The sequence below is a fragment of the Fukomys damarensis genome, unplaced genomic scaffold (assembly GCF_012274545.1).
Source record: "Fukomys damarensis isolate Sample0158 unplaced genomic scaffold, DMR_v1.0_HiC HiC_scaffold_3, whole genome shotgun sequence".
In the NCBI taxonomy this organism is placed as follows: domain Eukaryota; kingdom Metazoa; phylum Chordata; class Mammalia; order Rodentia; family Bathyergidae; genus Fukomys; species Fukomys damarensis.
In genome coordinates this window covers 17,861,531-17,882,957 of record NW_022900915.1, presented here as the reverse complement: position 1 = coordinate 17,882,957, position 21,427 = coordinate 17,861,531, and the positions used below count along the sequence as shown (strand labels likewise).

The window sequence follows — 21,427 nt, the reverse complement described above, 5'->3', positions numbered from 1 at the left end:
GGCGGCCGCCATGTTAGGAGCGCAGCGACGGCGCAACCATTCTCCTCGGGCGTCGGAGGTGAGCAGTCCCGGAGGGAGATACCCGGCCAGCTAAGGGCCCCCGGTGCGGCGGGAGAGTCAGAGGTTCCCGAGGGCAGCTGGTCAACCGCGCTCCCCACGTCCTGGGCTCACTGTGGGCGGGGGCGGGACGCTGAGCCCGTTACACGCGGGCCGCGGCGCTGAGGGGGAGGGAGGAGCGTTCGAGGCCTAAGGGACCGGCTGTCCATTGAGGGCCAGGCGTTAGGGGAAAATAGTTAAGTGAGCGAAATCCTTGGGTAGCACCAGCCCCAAGCATTGCGTTTGCCTTTTTTTTTCCTCTGGAGATAAGTCCCAAAATGGAGGATTTCGCAGACTCTAAAAGGTTTAACAGGTTTAAGCAGCATTTCTTTTACTAGTATCACAGCCTTCGCGCCCCCTAAGACTCCCCTGTCCACCGCCCACAGCGCGCGCGATTTTAGCCGGGCATCTGGAACACCCCCCCACACGCACACCCGTCGCGTAAAAATGGCCGAAAAATGAAACGTTAACGCTAGTTTTTCGTGTTGCGTGGTGGAGAAAGCCGTTTCCAGTACGCTGAGGGGCAGCTGGTTTGCTCTTGTTTAGTCAGTTACCGCACAATCCTTTTCTCTTTTATCTAAACACTGTTCAGTTTCCTCCGGAGAAGCTCGTGTGTTGTGGGACCTTCCGGTTTCCAGACAAAGGGTTTGGAGTACCGTGGTGTAGTCGCCGAACCGTTGTTCTTTTTATTGGCTGGCGCTGTGCTGTTCTGTGTTGTACTTCGACGGTAAATAAATAGCCCCTAGGTATTTTCACCCTTCTCTGTGGCCTGCTATGTTGAATAAGCCGCCTCTGTGGACTGTTCCCTGTCGGATCAGTTTTTTCAGTTATTTGTAAAACGCTTCTGGTGGTTCTGAAATTTTCTAGTCTTTTTAGCGCTGGAATAATGTTTCGATGATTTTGAACGCAGGTGTCACGGGATTTTGTACCGATACTGCATTGTGTGAATTAAAGCTTTGGTTAAGATTTTTAAGTATACGTTTTTCTCTTAAGACAGTTTGTTGATTATGCAGGCAAAGATAATTTAGACTTCATAAATGTTCAAAATAAAATTTACCTTTGAAAGTTCTTTCAGTCATCTATACAGTCTGTTGACATAATTTTGGGGTATTTTGTTTTCGAAATTAAAGGCGGAGGAGACATTTTTGCTAAAACTCTTAACAAATGCCTTTTGCGCTTAAGTGTTTTTGCAAACGCCATAGAAGTACTACATGAAAATTCTTTTGGTTGATTATATAAGACTCGAAAAAGATCATTCAGGCCGAAAATTTTTAAGTTGAAATTACCTCAGTATACGTTTCTTAGCACATAACATTCTAAATGTTTACATATCTTTATTTTCAGTTGTATGCAGCATTTTTTAAAAAATACTGGGCTTGAACCACGTTGTGCAAACGCTCTACTACTGAGCTGTACCCCTTAGCCCAGTGTACAACTTTTATATTGCATTTTGAACTAATTAGAATTTAACAGCTCTTCTCTGAACATTTGTTAAGAGTTTAGACATATTACTACAACTCAGTTAATGATAATTAAAAATTTTAGTAACAGGAATGCAGTAATATTACATAATTTCGGAGGTATCACATATTTCAAATCCTCAATTTGGTAGGTTAAATATCAGAAAGAAGGTGGTTACATAGTTCCTCCAGAAGGAGCACCCTGGCAGTCACTAGGTTTAAGATTTAGTCCTTGATTCAAACTTCTTCATAAATAGGCTTAAAATGGAAGGACTGTAGTTACAGGAATTTATCCAAGGAAATAGTTTGTCAAGGACCGTGTACCTAAACGTTAGTAGCAGTTATTAAACATTAGAGATTTGAAAGATTTAAACTGAGGCTGTGACTTGGTAGTGTGTCATCTAGCATGTATGAGGCCCTAGATTTAATCATCAGCACCATAAAAAATTACAAATAAGTTGCATCCTAATATTCTAAAAGAATATTAGGGACTCTTCTAGTTTTATTATGGAAATCTCTACACGTACTTACCATGAGTTTTGGGGAGCAAAGTAATGGAAAATTATTATGGTGTACAATATTTTTTTCCCCTTGTACTGGGAATTGAACTCAGGACATTGCACTTGGCAGGCGCAGCCCCACTGAGCTACATCCCCAGCTTTATGGTGTACAATATTAACTGTAAAGGAAAAAAAAGTAAGAAAACCAGTTTCAGGAGCAGGGATTTAGCTCAGTGGCGCCCCAAGCACAAGGTCCTGAGTTTGATCCCTGGTACCAAAAGAAAGAAAGAAAACTAATTTCAATTTGTTTTTTTAGTGGCCTGCGTATGGCCGGGAATTTAGCTCATTGATTCTGGCGACTCCCTCGCAAGTGCAAGGACCTGAGTTCGATTCCCCGGTAACAAAAAAAAAAAAAAAGAAGATAAAAGGATATATCTAAAAATGTCATTACCTCTGGATGTTGGCATTACAGGTGATTTGTTACTGCCATCCTGATAATACTCTGAAGTTTCCATGGGAAGTTAAATTTACTTCTGTAATTATGAAAAATTTGAGTCTTTTTTCTTTTTTCTTAATCCTATCTTTAGTTCAGATTGCAGATAAAACCATCCAGGTTCTAAAAGTCCATGACTAGCTTAATATTTGGAATGGACAGTGCTGTATTTTTTGAGTGGTGTGGAAGCATTGTAGGCTGGGAGTGTAGTTTTGCCTTTTTTAAATATACATGGTCATTCCAAGGCTATGTAGTGGGTCTTCTTGGATTATTAGGGTCAAGAGCACTAATTCTTCAGAAAAGGGTTTACTGTATGTGATTTGGGTGTGGTACCTGTAATCCCAGCATACTTAGCTCCTTGGGAGGCTGAGGCATGAGGATCACAAGTTCAAGCCCAGTTTGGGCAATTTAATGACTTAGTGAGGCCTAGTCTCAAGAAGGGCTGGGCTGGGGATTTAACTCAGTGGTGCCACTGCCTGTCTCTTGCAAGCTCAAGGTCCCAAGTTCCATCCCCAGTACCCCAAAAAAGTAAGTAAAGGCTCAAGATGTATCTTGGTGCAGAAGAACTGGAGGGTCAATCCTCATTACCTTGGGAAAAAAAGAAAAGAAATAAAAAGGTTTCTAAATGGAAAAACAGTGGATAATTAAAAATAGAGCAGATCTATCTATCTATCTATCTATCTATCTATCTATATATTTTTTTTGGCACTGGAACCACTGAGGTAAATCCCCAGCCCAAGGTGATGTATTAATATAAAAATTTTTTAAATTTTATTTTTTGAGACAGGGTCTTGCTTGTTACTATGTAGCTCAGGTTGGCCTTGAACTACATTGCCTAGGCCAACCTCAAATTTGTGGTGATCCTCCTGCCTCATTTTAAGAGTTCTGGGATTACGGGCAGCTGCCATCACACCCAGCTTCAAGGCCCTTTTAAAGTAAAGAAAATCTACATGAGTAGTAGCAAAAGTTGAGGTTTAAAACATTTTTAAAGCTATTCTAAAATTAAAGAATATTTGATATGAAACGCTAAAGTTTACTTTTTTCCTGAAAACTTAATGTGTCATATTTGACATTCTCTTTGCTCTAGAATCCGAGTAACGTGGTTATTAGGACCATTTCCAGGCAGAAACAGGCTAGTAGGGAAATAAAGAGGGTCCTACAGTGAGGTTCAGCTACCACTGCTGGATAAGAAAAGCGAAGAGAAGCTAGGCACGATGGCAGACACCTGTAAACCCAGCACTTTGTAGACAGGATGTAGGCAGGATGATCACTGCGAATTTGAAGCCAGCCTAGACTACAAAGCAAGACAATGTTTTAGGAAAAAAACAAACAAAAAAAAACAAAGAGAAAAACAAAATGTCTATGAAAGGTGTGTTAATGGCCTAGCAGTAAATGCAGTAATTATACAAGGGTCTTCTAATCAGAAGGACTAGAAATTTGGATTTGCAGTATCTGCTGCTTTCACATCATAATGATGAATAACTCAGGTCTTTTTGTTTGCTTGTTTTGTTTTTGGTACTGGGGATCAAACTCCAGACCTTGCACTTGTGAGGCAGGCAGTGGCACCACTGAGCTAAATCTCCAGCCCAAATAACTTTTTAAAAATGATTTGTGTCTGTTTTTTTCCTCCTCTGTGGCTACAATTAGTGTATTAAACATCCCCGTGTGGTGTGTAAGTCACAGGAGAGGAATCTATGCCCTGTGTACAAAATTGAAGTCAATATTCTCATTCATTCATTCTCCCTCCTTCCCTCCCTCCCTCCTGCCCTGGGGATTGAACTTGGGACCTTGCCATTTGCAAGGCAGACACTGGCACCACTGAGCTAAATCCCGGGTCTTGTCTAACACATGCATTAGAGGAAGAAACAATATTAGAAATACAAATATTTCAACTTTAAATATTCTGTCAGAAGACTGAAACCAGATTTATGTCATTATTATGTGGATCTAACTCAGGGCCTTGCTTGCCAGGCTATTGCTGCACCAATGAGCCACATCCAGCCCCTGGTACCAGTTTTAGTGCTTACTTGTGTCTGTCCTTGTGCAGGACCTGTGTTCAGAATGAGTTTTTCACTTAGGCACCAGAAGACACCAAGAAATATAGCAATATTCTTGATAAGAAATTAGAGTCTAAATGTCCATTTTCTGCAAGATACATTCTTACATGTGCATACATAATGGTATTGGTATTGCAATGAAAATGAAGGCTTAATGCTTGTATAGAAAACAACTAAAAGGTATGGGGATTTAGCTCAGTGGTGCCACCGCCTGCCTTGCAAGCCAAGTTCAATCCCCGGTACCAAAAAAAAAAAAGTGGGAAATAATTTCTAACCATTTTAAGATGGAAACTATATTAGTTCGTTAAGATCCATTGTTTAAGATTTTGTGAGTGTACAGCTGGGCGTGATGGCATGTTCCTGTAATCCCAGCACTGGGGAGGCTGAGGCAGGAGGATCGCTGTGAAATACTAGCCTGGGCTACATAGTGAGTGCCAGGTCAAACTCAACTACATAATGAGACCCTGTCTCAAAAAAAACAAACAAACAAAAAAAGATTTTGTGAGTAAAAAAAATTGAATTAGCCATGATTGTTGCACACCTGTATTGGCACTGGGAGTGGGGAGGGAAGAGGATTATGTTGGAGGCCAGTGTGGGCTACATAGCAGTACCTTGTCTTAAAAGAAGAAAAGAGCAAACACAAATCAAGAAAGAATAGTTAAGGCAGCCCTGTTTTTTTGCAGTAAGTGGGTGCCGCCATGGATTATTGGTGTTGGAGGTAGTGGTGATACTAGAGATTAAATTCAGGGCCTTTGTAGTCACTACATTCCCAACCCTTTCTTTTAATTTGTTGAGACAGGGTCTTCCTAAATCTCAGAGTTGTCCAGGACTGGCTGGAACTTGAAATCCTCCTGTCTCAGCTTCCCAGAGTGCTCTGGTTATAGGCATATGCCACTATAACCAGCTTTAAGTGAAACATTTCTTTAGCCATACATAAGGATAGTTGTTTAGATGTTGAATGTGGAGCTTATGTTTTTAGGACCATTGAAAATTGTATCATGAAATAAATTAAAATTCCATGTTATTTGAAGTTGTCTATAAAGATGAGTTTTAAGCCCATTTATTTGTTAAGAATTTGGTTATCTTATTGTAACAAACTGCAATTATTTAGTGCATGCATACTAGGCAAGTGCTCTACCACTGACCAACCCCCCCAAACTTTGCAACATGAGGTGAAATTACACATAATGTGGATAGGCTGTTTCTTGGTTGGGGTCTGTGGCATGAATAGATATGGGTAAATTGATGTTTTTGGTGTTTGTTTGAGACAAGCCTGGCTGTGTATGTGCACTTCTCTGGAACTTCTTTTTAATGCCTTCTGCCTCAGCCTCCCAAATGCTGGGACTATAGACATGGTCACCACATCTGGTTAAGTAAAGTATATTTTGATATTGTATGTTTAAATCATTTCTTTCAAATGGATTATTTTCTAAATTAAACTTCTTTTTTGTTTTATTTTGTTTTTTTGGTACCAGGGATTGAACTCCGGCCCTTGTGCTTGCGAGGCAGGCCACCGGAACCACTGAGCTAAATCCCGAGCCCTAAATTAAATTTACTTCTATTACGGTTTACTATGAAAAGACAGTTTATAAGGGAAAGCACTTTGAAAAGCCAATATTTTGTAAATATTTAGTAATTTAGTAAATGTCTTATTGTGCCAACTGCAAAATGGCTTGTATATGCCATGTGCCCCATGCCTTCCAATATCAGCTACTTTGTGAGACTGAAGCAGGAGCATCACCAGTTTGAAGTCAGCCCTCACTATGTAGCAAGATCTTGTGCTTCGTAGTACAGCTCCCTGGGTTCTATCATAAGTACTGAATGGGATAATTAAAAAAAGACAAAAACAGGTACAGCATTGTTCAGAAGAGGTGTTATCTAAATGCTTTTGTCGTGTCTGATTTCTTTTGTTTCTTTGTTCTAATGTTTTTGAGAATTTGGTTTATTTTTTAATTTAAAAACCAATTGTTTTCTTTCAGTAATGTACTGAATAATAGTAATTATACTACTATAATATCCGTGTTGAAATTTAGGATATCTTAAAAATATTAAGATTCTCAAGAAATTAAACTTTGTCAGGGGTTTACATTGTCTTGCCACTTTTCTGAGTTTTTCTGGCATCCATTTTCTGTTTTGTCTTAAGATTGTCATCTTATACCTTCTCTTAACTTTTCCAGATCCACTGTTTTCACGCAAGGTGTCAAAAAATAAAATTAATCTCTATAGTTTAGCCATATTGCCTAGGAGTTTTTTTCACATTATCAAAATAATATTTTTCTAAGGGAAAAGTTATTTCAGAAGACTGGCTTTTCAGTAATAAAATGCTTTGACTATAATATGAAGATCAAAGCTACAATTAATAATAAAATCTAAAACTTACAAAAACTTTTATGTCAACAACTCCTGTAAACATACTGATTTTTAAAAAATAAAGTATACGTGGAAATTTAGAGCCCTAGTAATACCAGTGGACATTGTCTCTCAATTGATGTTCTGTTGGACATTTTAAAGACAAATCAAAGAAATTTTCATCCAAAGTTCATTCACTCTTGTCTTTACTCTTAAACCTAATTAGTTTACATGGTGGATCTTGTCCAGAACTAGTTTCTTTGGTGTCTTTTCTCAAATTCATCTTTCTTGGTGTGCAAACACATCTGTTACTCAGCCACCTTTAATAGCATTTCTGTGTCTTTTTATTACATCTTTTTTTAAAATCTGGTCTAAATCTTTCTTGCCTGTAACTTTTTTTTTATACCTTGTCTGACACTGTATTTTGTCCAGTATATCTTTGCTATGAGCAATCATTGATGGAATTGTTCCCGTAATACACTTGTAATTATTGGGTATTATCTAGTTTTATGTGTAATAAAGTTTAACATAATAAGTTCCAGTGCTTGAGTGTATGCTTGATCAAACAAAGCTTACTAAACAATTAATAATTCTATAGCAAACAGTATCAGATTTTCCTCTATGTAGTTAAAAAGTTGTTTCACTGAGAACATTTGTTATGTAATCTTTTAATTAATATTTTATGAGAATCACATGTAAATGGTTTACAAAATCTTCTTTGACAGTTTTGAGATAATATGACTTAAGAAAGAAAATGAAAACAATTTTGTCCAGGTTCACATCTTGGAGGATAATAATCGGAATTTAAATTTTTCAGATGTTTGGACTATTCTTGTGAAAAGTTGACAGAAATCTATGTAACTAAAAACTCACTTTCATTGTTACCTATTTTGAGCTCTAGAGGTGCTGTAATCCTGAATATTAAATGAGTGCTGATAGATGCAAAGTTGGGATGTTTCCCTTCTTTAAATCACACCTTGTATTTTCTATATTGGGTTTTTTTCTTAGAAAATTTCCTGTTTCTATACTGGCCAAAGTTGGTTCTCCTTACCTTATAAGAATAGATATGAAATAAGAACTACCTGATGTTGGTCAATAAGAAGGCAAGTAGTGATATGGCTTAAATTTGTGCCGAAATTCTTAAAACTGTAGGAAATTACTTACTCTTATTCACATCTGTCTTCACCTCCAATTGATTTTATTGTACAAAGGTCTCAACTATTATTTGGTCTTAGTTCTTATATTAGGTACTTGACCCCCTAAACTTCGTTTACTTGTGATTTTACTTGGTCCTTTCTGATAGTGGTAGTAGGTCTCGTTTTTTCCAAAGCAGAATGCAACTGATTCATCTTTGACTTGCTGACCTTGGTTTTTTTGTTTGTTTGTTTTTGTTTTATTTTTTGTTTTTTGTTTTTTGTTTTTTGTTTTACTATTTTTTTAGTCTTCTGGAACTTAAGCATCATGCTATATGGTGTATTTTTATTCTTCTAGAGAAGCGACCCATCTGTGTTTTCACTGAAATTTTGATGTACTCAGACATCCTTCAGTTTGTGTTTTTAAGCTCAGTATGAAATTCCTTTTAATAGTTAAATTTTAGCATGAAAAAGCACTTTTTAAATATCTATATGCAGGCTCTGCATACATCTGGAATCTGTTTAAGATATGTAATAAATTTCTTGTAAGTTTGAGATCTTAAATGTTTTTTTAAATCAACATGATGCGTAAGTTTTTTTTTCTTAAAAAAACGGCATCTGCTTAAAGGGATTTGTGACTAAAACTGCTTATTTTTCTACAGAGTTGTCTGCTGGTTCTCAGCTTGAAGAAGATTCTACAGTCCTTATTGATCCTTTTTCTTGGCGTTACCATTTTTGAAGCAAAGTTAACCTAGCTTTCTAGTTTGAGCTTTCTTTTTGGCCATCTTTAAAAATTTTTTTTTTTAATCTATAAAATAGACCAGTGATAGTTCTACAATGTCCAAGTCATTCCAGCAGTCATCTCTCGGTAGGGACTCACAGGGTCATGGGCGTGACCTGTCTGCAGCAGGAATAGGCCTTCTTGCTGCTGCTACCCAGTCTTTAAGTATGCCAGCATCTCTTGGAAGGATGAACCAGGGTACTGCACGCCTTGCTAGTTTAATGAATCTTGGAATGAGTTCTTCATTGAATCAACAAGGAGCTCATAGTGCACTGTCTTCTGCTAGTACTTCTTCCCATAATTTGCAGTCTATATTTAACATTGGAAGTAGAGGTCCACTCCCTTTGTCTTCTCAACACCGTGGAGATGCAGACCAGGCCAGTAACATTTTGGCCAGCTTTGGTCTGTCTGCTAGAGACTTAGATGAACTGAGTCGTTATCCAGAGGACAAGATTACTCCTGAGAATTTGCCCCAGATCCTTCTACAGCTTAAAAGGAGGAGAACTGAAGAAGGCCCTACATTGAGTTATGGTAGAGATGGCAGATCTGCTACACGGGAGCCACCATACAGAGTACCTAGGGATGATTGGGAAGAAAAAAGGCACTTTAGAAGAGATAGTTTTGATGATCGTGGTCCTAGTCTCAACCCAGTGCTTGATTATGACCATGGAAGTCGTTCTCAAGAATCTGGTTATTATGACAGAATGGATTATGAAGATGACAGATTAAGAGATGGAGAAAGGTGTAGGGATGACTCTTTTTTTGGTGAGACCTCGCATAACTATCATAAATTTGACAGTGAGTATGAGAGAATGGGACGCGGTCCTGGTCCCTTACAAGAGAGATCTCTCTTTGAGAAAAAGAGGGGCGCTCCTCCAAGTAGCAATATTGAAGACTTCCATGGACTCTTACCGAAGGGTTATCCCCATCTGTGCTCTATATGTGATTTGCCAGTTCATTCTAATAAGGTGAGTTAATGCAACAGATGCTTCTAATTTCTTTTACATTGTAGTGCCTATTCTGTATTTACCTATATCTTTTACTCTGATTCTGTAGTCTGATGACACTTCAGTTGATCAAGAATTTTTATACTTTTGAGAAAACTTACTTTATTTGGAAAAGTAATTATTTTTGAGCATTTTAAACCAGGGCTTTACATTAATACAGTCTGCCTAGATTACTTCTGGCCACAAAGCTGTCATCCACTGGAATTATCTTGTTGGTTTTTGGCATCAGTGTGTTCTTCTTAATATTTAAGCAGGTTTTTTTTGTCTGCTTTGTTGAATTGTTTTAAGTATTTTTTCCTGCAGTCAATGTACTCTACCATTTAGGATGCTAGATTTCAGCTTTCCATCTGTCTTGATTGCTGATTTGAATGTAGTAAAGATGTATTCTTGACCAATTCTCTTTTTTTCCTTATCTGTGGCCTCAGGGAAAGAGTTAATGTAGAGCCCTGGTGTTTGTTTCAGTATGTTTCATATGTTAGATTAGTTCATTCTTCCTTTTTTAATTTCCCTTTAACACAGACTCTCATACAGCTGAAATTTTTCATCATTTTTTTTCTCCTTTTCCACAACTTTCTTAAACATACTTCAAAACTCACTTTTTATTATTACCCCATGTTGCATCTGTCCCTTTAGAAACTTGGATAAATCAACTGCTGCAGTATCCTGCTCTGTGTTCCTCATAAACAAATCTTTTTCTGACTTAGGCTTAGTAGACTTCTGGTATAGTCATTTGGGAAAAAAAAATCTAATTCTCCTTTTCTTTAATTATACATCTGGCAAAATGGGAAGTTTTTCAAAATGCCCTTTTCAATATGTTGTCCTTTCTCTTTCAACTTTTTCAGTGTTACTCATTCTCAGTGGGTGTTATTTTCAAAATATATCATAATTGACTTAAAGTCAACATTAAAGCACCCCACTAGCTTGTTCTGTATAATCTGTGACTATCCATTTTTCCCGATGTGCTATATAGTTATCTACTTAACTGGAGTAAGTTGCTGCCATGAAATTGATTTGATGGTTACTGTTACAGGGTTTTTCTTTATAGTAACATCTCTAAGGGTCATTTTCTTTTCATATCTATTACTTTGAAATGCATTTTTTAAGTATTGATTTTTGAGTAGAGTTACCAATCACTCCCTTTCCTATGTTTGGATCTCAGCATTTTTGTCTTTTAATCTTGAATCAATGTCAAAATAAGTATATAAATGCTAAATTTAGGTTCATAGGTTTTATTAAAAAACTATAACCTCAAACTGATGAGTCAGTAAGTTTTCATTTGGTCTGTGGTCTTACTGTTCTTTTCCAAAATTGTTGGATATAGTAAACATGGAATTTGTTCTTGCTTTGTACTAATCTTCAGGGTTTAGATCTAGTGTGAATTAATCTAATGAAAAGGTCCGTTAAACTTTGATGACTTTACTTTTTCTATGTTACTTCTTGCCCATTTACGCAGAAACAGCACTATGGACCAATATTCTCAGTAGAGATTTCTAAATTTTAAGGAAAAAAGTGTCTCAAAATGATGTTAAGGTTCTTAAAATCTTTGATACTGGAGCCACAAAAACTGTTGGAACATCATAAGGAAATCAGAGAGCCTGGAGAGGATTTATCAGATAAAAATTTCTGTTCTTAGCCAGGTGTGGTGGCGCACACTTGTATTCCCAGCACTTGGGAGGCTGAGGGCAGGAGGTCTCAAGTTTGAGGCCAGTCTGGACTACATAATGAGACCCTGTCTCAAAAAAAGTTTGTTTTTGTATATGATCATTTTCTCTATAAAGTTTACTACTTTCTAGATTTTAAAGAAAGCTTATAATTTTAAGGGGTCTAAATTAATGTATTAAAATATTTGATGAAACTTTAAATTCAAGAGTAAGGTACCCTACCCTAGTGCAAGAGGTACTTTTTTAGTATGTAAAATATGCTTAGGTTTTACCTAGCTATTTTGTGGGTATTTTGCTAGAATATTGAGTGTATTTAAAAACTACCTTAGAGGACTTTTAGCTGTTTTCTATAGATGTGCATCACTGAAAAAAACTACACTTTAGCAGTAGACGCTTGAATTTATAACTGATACAGAATTGACTTTAGATAATCTTGTGATGGAAATAATGAAAAATTTTAAACATTTAATCCTGCTCTCTGGTATTGCTGCATAACTTGGAAAATCTGTTACTTGCATTTAGTGATATGTTAAATAGCCCACACGATAAAAACTCAGGTGAAAGCATCTAATTTGTTATGGAGAATCTTTTTTTATATTTTTGAGTGACTTTAAGTGAGGCCTTTTATTACTTTCTAGGTCATTTTAGGTCATCAAGCTGCTTTTCTACACAATCTCAAACTTCTTTAAGTTCCTTTCGCTTAAAGTTGCCCACTACAGGTTCTACTCTCTTGTCACTTAGATTCATATTTCTTTTTAGTACTACTGTAAAAAGCCCTTAAATTACTCTTTATTTTGCCATCCTGGAAGTGTTTCCCAGATCATTCTTTATATATTGTAAGATAGCTTAAGAGACATCTAAGTGAATATAATTTTCCTACAGAAATATCTGAATTTAAAAATGAATCCTTATTCTTAATAACCTCTGTCAAGTAAGAGTTGCCTCAATGTAGAATATGAGGGTATGGGTGTTTTGGTTTTTTTTTTAACCCTTGCTTGACTCTTACTCTTTACCTTAAAAAAAAAAGTAAGAGATCACGAACGTTACTGCAGATTAATACTGGGTGGGCCTGGAAGGTACATGATGGACTTTATGATCTTGACTTTTCCAGCACTTTGAAAGGCCTTTTTTTAACTGTAAGTTTGAACCTTTAATTAAACATGGAATTGAATATAATTTTTCTCATATGCACCCTTTCCGACTCTGATAAATTAGATGCATTCCTTTTATTCATTTATTTTTTTTGTACTGGGGATCAAACTCCGGTCCTTGCGCTTGCCAGGCAGGCAGCAGAACCACTGAGCTAAATCCCTGCCCCTTAGATGCATTCCTAATAGAAGACCATTTATTCTTCTCCTAAAACATTGCTTGTTAAGGATATTTTTAATAAAACTTGAAGATTTTTTAGTTTAGAAAATTTAATTCCTCTTCCAAATTTTGTGAACTTTATAGCTCCTCTTGCTTATACTGTAGATATTTTTAAAGCGGCCTCCGACAAGTAAATAGTCTTCGCAAGGAAACTATATTTCAAATAACTGATTGTAGAGCCAGCTAGAGTTCCTACTAGTTATTTTTTAAAGTTAAGTTTTGAGAGACAGGAATGAATAGTAATTGATAGCTCCTCATATTCTAAGTATCATTTTGTTGGGGCATGTTTACCAACTTAGTTCTTTTGCAAAGTTTTAGTTAATTCTGTTAGTTTAGGAATGTATGTAAATCAGTTCTTAGACATTAGAATCCCATTTATAAAATGCCATTCTGAAGCTTATCAAAAAGGTATATTTGTAATTTGCTGCCGTATTTTTAACTGCAACCTCCCAACCCTGGCTATTAGGAAAAACACTTGCCTGACTTTATATTCCAGTTATATCTGTATTTTGTATAATGGGTTTTGCAGAAAATGTCTCAATTTGTGGAAATTTGTGAAGCCTCAGTAATGTAAAAATAAGTTGTAAAATGATACAGATAGTTCACTTTTTTCTTCCTGGAGCACTGTTCATGTGCCTGATAATATTCTGATAAGCAGTTTACCTTTAATAACTTGTTTTTTACAACAACCCTTTGAGAAAATTTTCACATGAATTTAATGTGGACAAAGAACTCACATCTAGTAATACACAGTTCAGGAATGGAACCCCATTAGAGCACATTTTGTCTCTTTGTTTTATTAGCTAAAAGTTAACGAGTATTCTCTTTTCCCCCAAAGAAGAGAATATTTGAATAAAATACGAAGTTCAGTTAATTCCTTCAAACTTAAACCACAAAAGAGCAAACATTGGCAAAAGTGTAAAATTTTTACACTTTAAAATTGGAAAACTTTTATTCCTTAAATTTATTTCTATGTTTCAGGGAAAAATAGTAACTTCTTTGATAATGGGGGTATTTTCTAGACAAGCCAATTCTTGTCAAATCATGTTAGCCTTCTATGTCAATGTAAATTATTGTCCATGTCTCACAAAGTTAGTAGTATACTGGATTGTGCCTTAAAGGCTTGATGAATGTAAAGATTCTATTTGACTATTCACACCTGTCCATTTTTCTAGAAAAGTAGATACAGACATGGATACGTTATCATTTAATAGAGTTATGTAATAGCATGACTGGCAATATGTTATGAATACTTAAAAAGTTTGGTCCATAAAAGTTTAACATGTTTAACTGATCTCAAGGTCAGTTACTATTCTTAATCTTTATTAATACTGTACTGTTAACCTTTTTCCTATTATATCTCTTAAGTATGTTGACCAAGTTAATCCAGTTTTTCCAAGAATGTGCATAGCGTATTTGAGGGCAGGATCAAGCGTCAGAGACACACAGAAATGGTTCTTTACTAAATAAGTGTGATTTAATGAATGAACAGATGTTTGTACAGCCTGTGATACTGCATAAGCATTAACATCCTAGAGTTTGAATGGTTCAAATGAAAATATCATAGTTTTATTTTTGTTAATTCTACTAATTTACTTTGCTGCAGGAGTGGAGTCAACATATCAATGGAGCAAGTCACAGTCGTCGATGCCAACTTCTTCTTGAAATGTAGGAGTTTGAAATACCTTTACAGCATCCTTATCGTGAATCAGATACAGCCATTTGGTTTTGGGGAGTTCGTCTTTTACTTGTAGTGCAGTGTTACTATCACATAGTTAATACTGTCTGGACATTAGCATTATTAATTATAAATAACATGTCCAGGTCTATAATTTTACACTGAATATTAGAGAAGACAATACTAATACTTTATTTTGATTTTATTTCTGGGATAAATGTACATTGGCCTTTTTATACAGATGAAAAGAATTTTGAGACTTAATAAAAGATAACCTTTGTAGATCTGCGGTTTTAGCTCAGTGGTGCTGCCACCTGCCTCACAAGCACAAGGTCCTGAGTTTGAGCCCTGGTACAAAAAAAAAACCCAAAAAACAAAGATAACCTTTGTAGAATAGGTTTGATGTTTTAAATATTTAATACATGCTCTAAAAATGTAGCCAATAAGAGGATAATTAAAAGTTACGAATTATCAAAGAACGTCCCCTTGTGTATTTATTTTTTAATACATTGGTTCCAATTTTAGGCTGCTACAGGGAAATGGGGTTTATAAATTGCCTAAAGCAGCCAAGTGTGATGGCACACATCTGTAATCTCAGCACTCCGAAGGCTGAGGTGGGAGTTTGAGGCCATCCTAAACTATATAGCTAGACTGGGATTTTCTATATGCATAGCTCTTTTAGGGCAATCCTTAGTAATGCCACAACTTAATTGTACTCTTGATATTTAATATTGGGGGGGCGAACCTGTGGTCTGTTCTTATTTCTGTATGAAGTCCACATAATTCTTTGTGTAATACTTCACCTTCTAAATTAACAAATACAGGAAAATTTTAATTTCAACATATTACCTACATTGGCAAGCAATTTATACTCATTCATTTGTACTGTTGTGAAATTTTGGAATTCATCCTTTGAATAGCTGTGGTAACATGGAGTAAGGCTGGTTGTGGTGGCACATACCTAAAATCCCAGCACTTGGGAGTTTGAGGCAGGAGGATCACCATTAAGGCCTGCCTGGGCTACATAGTGAGTTCAAGGCCAGCCTGAACTACATAGCAAGACCCTGTCTTTAAGAAAAAATGACTAAAACTGTAACATTTCTGACACTTAGACTCTCAAATAACTTTACTAATAAGTGATCTCTATTTTTAGAGGCCAAAGTTACTTTGTGACAAGGACAGTTTTATTTTAAAGTAAATTTTCTGGTCTTTTTAAAGCTACCCAGAATGGAATCCTGACAATGATACAGGACACACAATGTAAGTTAAACATTTTTAAGCTATGTTTGTAAAGGAGATCAATGTAAGAAATCCTGCTTTAACAGTATTTCATAAGAACATTTTCAGAATTTCTGTATAGAGATTTGTAAAACTCAGTAGTTTAGAAATTTTTAGGAAATATTTCATATAGTAATTTTTATTAGAGTTTCCCCTAGTTCATTTGTAAATACTCCCAAGAACTGATCATAGTTATACAAGGGGTGATTTAACAGTAAATCTTCACTTTTGTTAAAGCTCTTTGTTATGCTTCATATTTTATTTCTTCATATTATTAGGGGTGATCCATTCATGTTGCAGCAGTCTACAAACCCGGCGCCAGGAATTCTGGGACCGCCACCTCCCTCGTTTCATCTTGGGGGACCAGCAGTTGGACCAAGAGGAAGTCTGGGTGATTATATGAAATTTATGTTACCTTTCTCTGAGGCCATCTTCCATTAAAATTGAATGCAATGCTTGTAGACAAGTCTCAATGAAATAATATTCAACAATAACATAGAAGATCATATTTATAATACCTTTTCCCCCCACCCTTGGTTTGTTTCCTTTGTGTTTTGTGGTGCTGGTTTCATCTCCAGGGCCTCCCTCATGAAAGGCCGCTGTTCTACTGCTACAAGCTATACTATCCTCAGATCTGGTGTTTGTTTTTGAAGTTTTTTTTGTTTTGTTTTGTTTTGTTTTTTTAAATACTGGGGGATCAAACTCGGATCCTTGCGCTTGTGAGGCAGGCAGCAGAACCACTGAGCAAAATCCCCGGCCCTGAAGTTCATTTTTTAAATAAAATAAGTGCATTTATTTTAATTACTTTTCCCCCCATAAAGGTGCTGGAAATGGGAACTTGCAAGGACCAAGACACATGCAGAAAGGCAGAGTGGTCAGTAGGATTGCTATTGCTTTTATTGTATTTAATAGTTATGTGAATGTGATGTATGTATGTATGTACATACGGGGGATTGAACTTGGGACCTTACACTTGTGAGGCAGGCACAGTGCCACTGAACTAACTCCCTGGCCCTTAGCTTTAAATACTTACTAATTGAATATGTATCATGGTCCTTATTAGATGAATGCTGTTAAAAGTTGAAAATCATTAGGCTTTTATATGACTGATAATAGTTAAAACTTCAATTCTTACATGCCAGTAGTTACAGAAATATCACCTTTAATTCGGCATATTAGGACTTTTGGTATCCAGTTATATACACAGTATTCATTTTAAAAAATCAGTACATAGGCCGTTTTATGAAACAACTTTTTTTTTTTTTTTTTTTTTTTTTTTTTTTTTTTAGTTTTAGAATGTTTTTTTTTTTTTTTTTTTTTTTTTTTTGGTACCAGGGATTGAACTTGGGATCTTGCACTTGCGAGGCAGGTGACAGAACCACTGAGCTAAACCCCTGGCCCTGAAAATTCTTGATAGTATAACCATCTGGGTTTTGGCAGAATTAATTTGCTGTGGTTTTAACTTATCTACTATGTTATGAATTGTTATTTTAAGTAATCTTTTCTGATTATAGACTATAAATTCTAGTGAATAATGTCTTTCAAGTTAATTTAGTTTTTTAAGTGTTGATGTTTGGACCCAGGCATTATACACAGTAAGCATGCACTGTATTGCTGAAGTACACCCTCAGCTCACTCGTGTTATTTAAAGAGATTTTTATTGACTTGATTTTTCTTTCGCCATAATGGATAGGAAACGAGCCGAGTTGTTCACATCATGGATTTTCAGCGAGGGAAAAACTTGAGGTACCAACTATTACAGCTGGTGGAACCATTTGGAGTTATTTCAAATCATCTGATTCTAAATAAAATTAATGAGGTATGTATTGTAATAATTATGTTACTCGTATCAGTATTATATTTTCTAAAGGAAGTGATTTTGGATTAGAAAAGGAACTTTATAAACTATGATTCTTAAAATAAGTAATTGTCATTATTATACTACTAAAGGTGTTATAGAAGGAAAATTCTTTGCAAAGCCATTTCAGACATACACCAAAACAGTACTAAATGATTTTTTTTAATCCAGTAAGCATAGTGAGAGTATAGTAGCCAGATACAATCTGAAGTGACTTACTTTTTTTCTGAAGTGATTTTTTTGTCATAGTGTTAAGGATTGAACCCAGAGCACATTCCCAGCTATTTTTAATATTCAGATGAGCTCACTAAATTGCCCATTTGAGCTTGAGCTTATGATCCTCTTATCTTGGCCACCTCTGTACCTGGTATTAGAGGAATGTACCACTGAATTTTTAATTTAAATAAAATGTCACATTGACAGCTCTGTTCCTTTGCTCACCAATTCCTGAAAATGTTTCCAATCTCGTGATTAAATAGCTAGAAAGATGAAGTATAATGTTTTGTGTACAAATAATTATTCTGTACAATTTCAGGCATTTATTGAAATGGCAACTACAGAAGACGCTCAGGCTGCAGTGGATTATTATACAACTACACCAGCATTAGTATTTGGCAAGCCAGTGAGAGTTCATTTATCCCAGAAGTATAAAAGGATAAAGGTAATATATCCTCCTCTCCTAGGTTATTTATAACCAGTCAATTTATCATTTTGCCGTTCCCTTTGTCAACTGAAAATTGTTGATAAACCTGGGATATTTTTAACTATTGACTAATGATTATATTACACCTTACCAACATTTTGACTTAACTTTTTTCCCCCTTATTAAAGAAACCTGAAGGAAAGCCAGATCAAAAATTTGATCAAAAGCAAGAACTTGGACGTGTGATACATCTCAGCAATTTACCCCATTCTGGCTACTCTGATAGTGCTGTCCTTAAGCTTGCTGAGCCTTATGGAAAAATAAAGAATTATATATTAATGAGGATGAAAAGTCAGGTAATACACATGGAAATGTTTTCCTTTTGCTATATTAGGGGTTCAACTCATGTCCTCACACAAGACAGACAAGTGCTCCAGCGTTGAGGTATATCCCCAACCAAAGGTTTTGCAAAAAAGATTGTTTCTTAAAATGTTTAAGATTTATTTATCTGGAAGTATAACTATCTTAGAGGTAGAGTGTGTGCTTAGTATATGTGAGGTCGTAGGTTCAGTCTCTAGCACTGAAAGTATGTGTGTCTCAGCACTCAGGCTGAAGCAGGAGGATTACTGTAAATTTAAAACAGCCTAGACTACATAGTGAGACCCTGTCTTTTTTTTTTTTTTAATGTGTATCATAAGTATATCCTCATTGTTAATGAAAGCAGGAAAGACTATGCTTAATATCATAGGTTTGTTTTTTTAACCACACAATGATGAATGCTGTTTTATTTTGGTACCAGGGATAGAACTTGGCACCTTGTGTTTGCAAGGCAAACAGCAGTACCACTGAGCTAAATCCCTTGCAGCTGTTGTTTTTTTTTTTTTTTTTTTTGTCATAGTAGATACTTATGGTAAAGCATTGAATAAATTCTGAAAATAAAGATCTCAGCCTGGAGTGGTAGCATATACCTGTAATCCCAGCAATCGGTTGAGGCAGGAGGATTTCATCTAGTTCAAGTCCAGCCCGAACTACATAACAAGACCCTGTCTCAAAAAAGAAAAAGAAAGGTCTCTTATTTTGCCCTGGATAGTGACATTGTTTCTACCATTTGATCTTGTTGTATAAATATAGACAGACCCTTATTTTTATCAACTGTTACTCTACATGATTTCACTGAGTTAACTGAAAAATACAACTTCATGAGGGTTGGGGATTTAGCTCAGTGGTTCCAGCGTCTGCCTCTCAAGCACAAGGAACCGAGTTCAATCCCCGGTACCAAAAAAATAAAAAATAAATACAATTTCATGGATTAAATGGATGAATTTATAGAGTTACTTTTTAAAAAAAAAAAAAAACAAAAACTCCACTGTTAATGCTGCTTTGCACTTTGCAGCATTTGAATTTTTACATTTTTATTTATTGTACTTAGTTGCAAGATAAAAATTTCAAAATTGAAATTCTGAATCCTGATTCTTTTTTGGTACTGGGGATCAAACTCGGTTCCTTGTGCTTGTGAGGCAGGTAGTGGAATCACTGAGCTAAATCCCCAGCCCTGTATTCTTTGATGTTGCCAAATAATTTGCAAATAGGCATCCATTTATAATCACAAGTCAAACTGTATTTAATGGCAGGATTAAGTTGTCTAATACTTGTATTTTTCATTTTAAAAATTTCAGAGGAATGCCAGAAATTTAGCTCAGTAGTGCTGCCCACCTGTCTTGCAAGCAGAAGGTCCTGAGTTTGATCCCTGATACCAAAAAAAACTAGGGCTGTGAGCATGCCAGGGAAGTACTCTGCCGCTAAGATATGTTACAGCCCTTGCCTTTTTATTTTTTATTGTAAGACAAGGTCTCACTAAATGGGTCAGGCTGACCTTAAACTTGGCCTTTTCTACCTCAGCCTCCCAAGTAATTAGGATTATGATCATGTGTCATCACACCTGGCTGCTTCTAATTTTTGTGTAATATTTTATAGCTCGACATTCTGCGTTTTCATTTTCCAGTTTTTCAGAAAGACTGTATAATGGTAGTTAAAGATAAAATCCCTGCAATTCTGTGAAAATAAATGTCCTTTGTGGATTGTTTGTTTTAGGCTTTCATTGAGATGGAGACCAGAGAAGATGCAATGGCAATGGTTGACCATTGTCTGAAAAAAGCCCTTTGGTTTCAGGGGAGATGTGTTAAGGTTGACTTGTCTGAGAAATACAAAAAACTGGTACTGAGGGTATGTAGTGCTTGAATTGTCTTCATTACAAAGCTTATATGGGCCGGGGATTTAGCTCAGTGGTGCCGCACCTGCCTCACAAGTGCAAGGTCCTTGAGTGCAGTCCCCGGTACCAAAAAACACAACCGCAAAACTTATATGACATGGTCCTGCTATGGTGATTGTACTTTGTCCCCTAAATCCTGGTCAAGCTTGGTTATTACAAGAAAATAGGGCTGGGGATTTAGCTCAGTAGTTCTGGAGCCTGCCTCGCAAGCGCAAGGTCCCAAGTTTGATCCCCAGTACCACAAAAAACAAAACAAAAAAAGAAAATAATCGTCTTGTTTTCTCTAGGAGCAAAAGTTTTTAAACTAGTATTAGGACCACCTTTATTGCTTTTATCTGTTTAAACTATGTTTGAATAATTTTGTTACCAAAATATTACCCACTTCTCTATTGGTTTGATGTAGTATTGGACCACCTTTATTGCTTTTATCTGTTTGAACAATTTTATTACCAAAATATTACCCACTTCTCTGTTGGTTTGATGATTATGACTTGACTTTAGGCTATTTAAGGTTTTGGCATTATTATAAGAATTGATAAGCTGACTTGGTTATATATGAATGGCCAAAAATTATTAATTGGATGGTCGTGTAGTCTTACGTGAGTATATTTTGATACATTTGTTTAACTCCTGCAAAATTTTGCTCTTTTAGATTCCCAACAGAGGGATTGACTTACTGAAAAAAGATAAATCCCGGTAATTTCATTTTGCATATGATTTATATACATTAGTATACTTTTATGTTTTCAACCCAGAAAAATTAATTGTCCTCCCTCCCTCCCTCCCTCCCCATCCT

At 36.1% G+C, this 21,427-nt stretch overlaps 1 protein-coding gene across 1 annotated transcript in view; it reads left to right on the top strand.

The window, feature by feature from the left end:
* Positions 1-21,427, top strand: part of Matr3 (matrin 3) — a 29,582-nt gene that overhangs the window by 291 nt on the left and 7,864 nt on the right. Inside the window, 10 exon segments of the mRNA XM_010613788.1 lie at positions 8,751-9,837; positions 14,512-14,573; positions 15,802-15,843; positions 16,140-16,252; positions 16,683-16,735; positions 17,555-17,680; positions 18,255-18,380; positions 18,551-18,718; positions 20,454-20,585; positions 21,284-21,342. Coding sequence (XP_010612090.1) covers positions 8,926-9,837; positions 14,512-14,573; positions 15,802-15,843; positions 16,140-16,252; positions 16,683-16,735; positions 17,555-17,680; positions 18,255-18,380; positions 18,551-18,718; positions 20,454-20,585; positions 21,284-21,342 — 1,793 coding nt within the window. The 5' untranslated portion in view covers positions 8,751-8,925.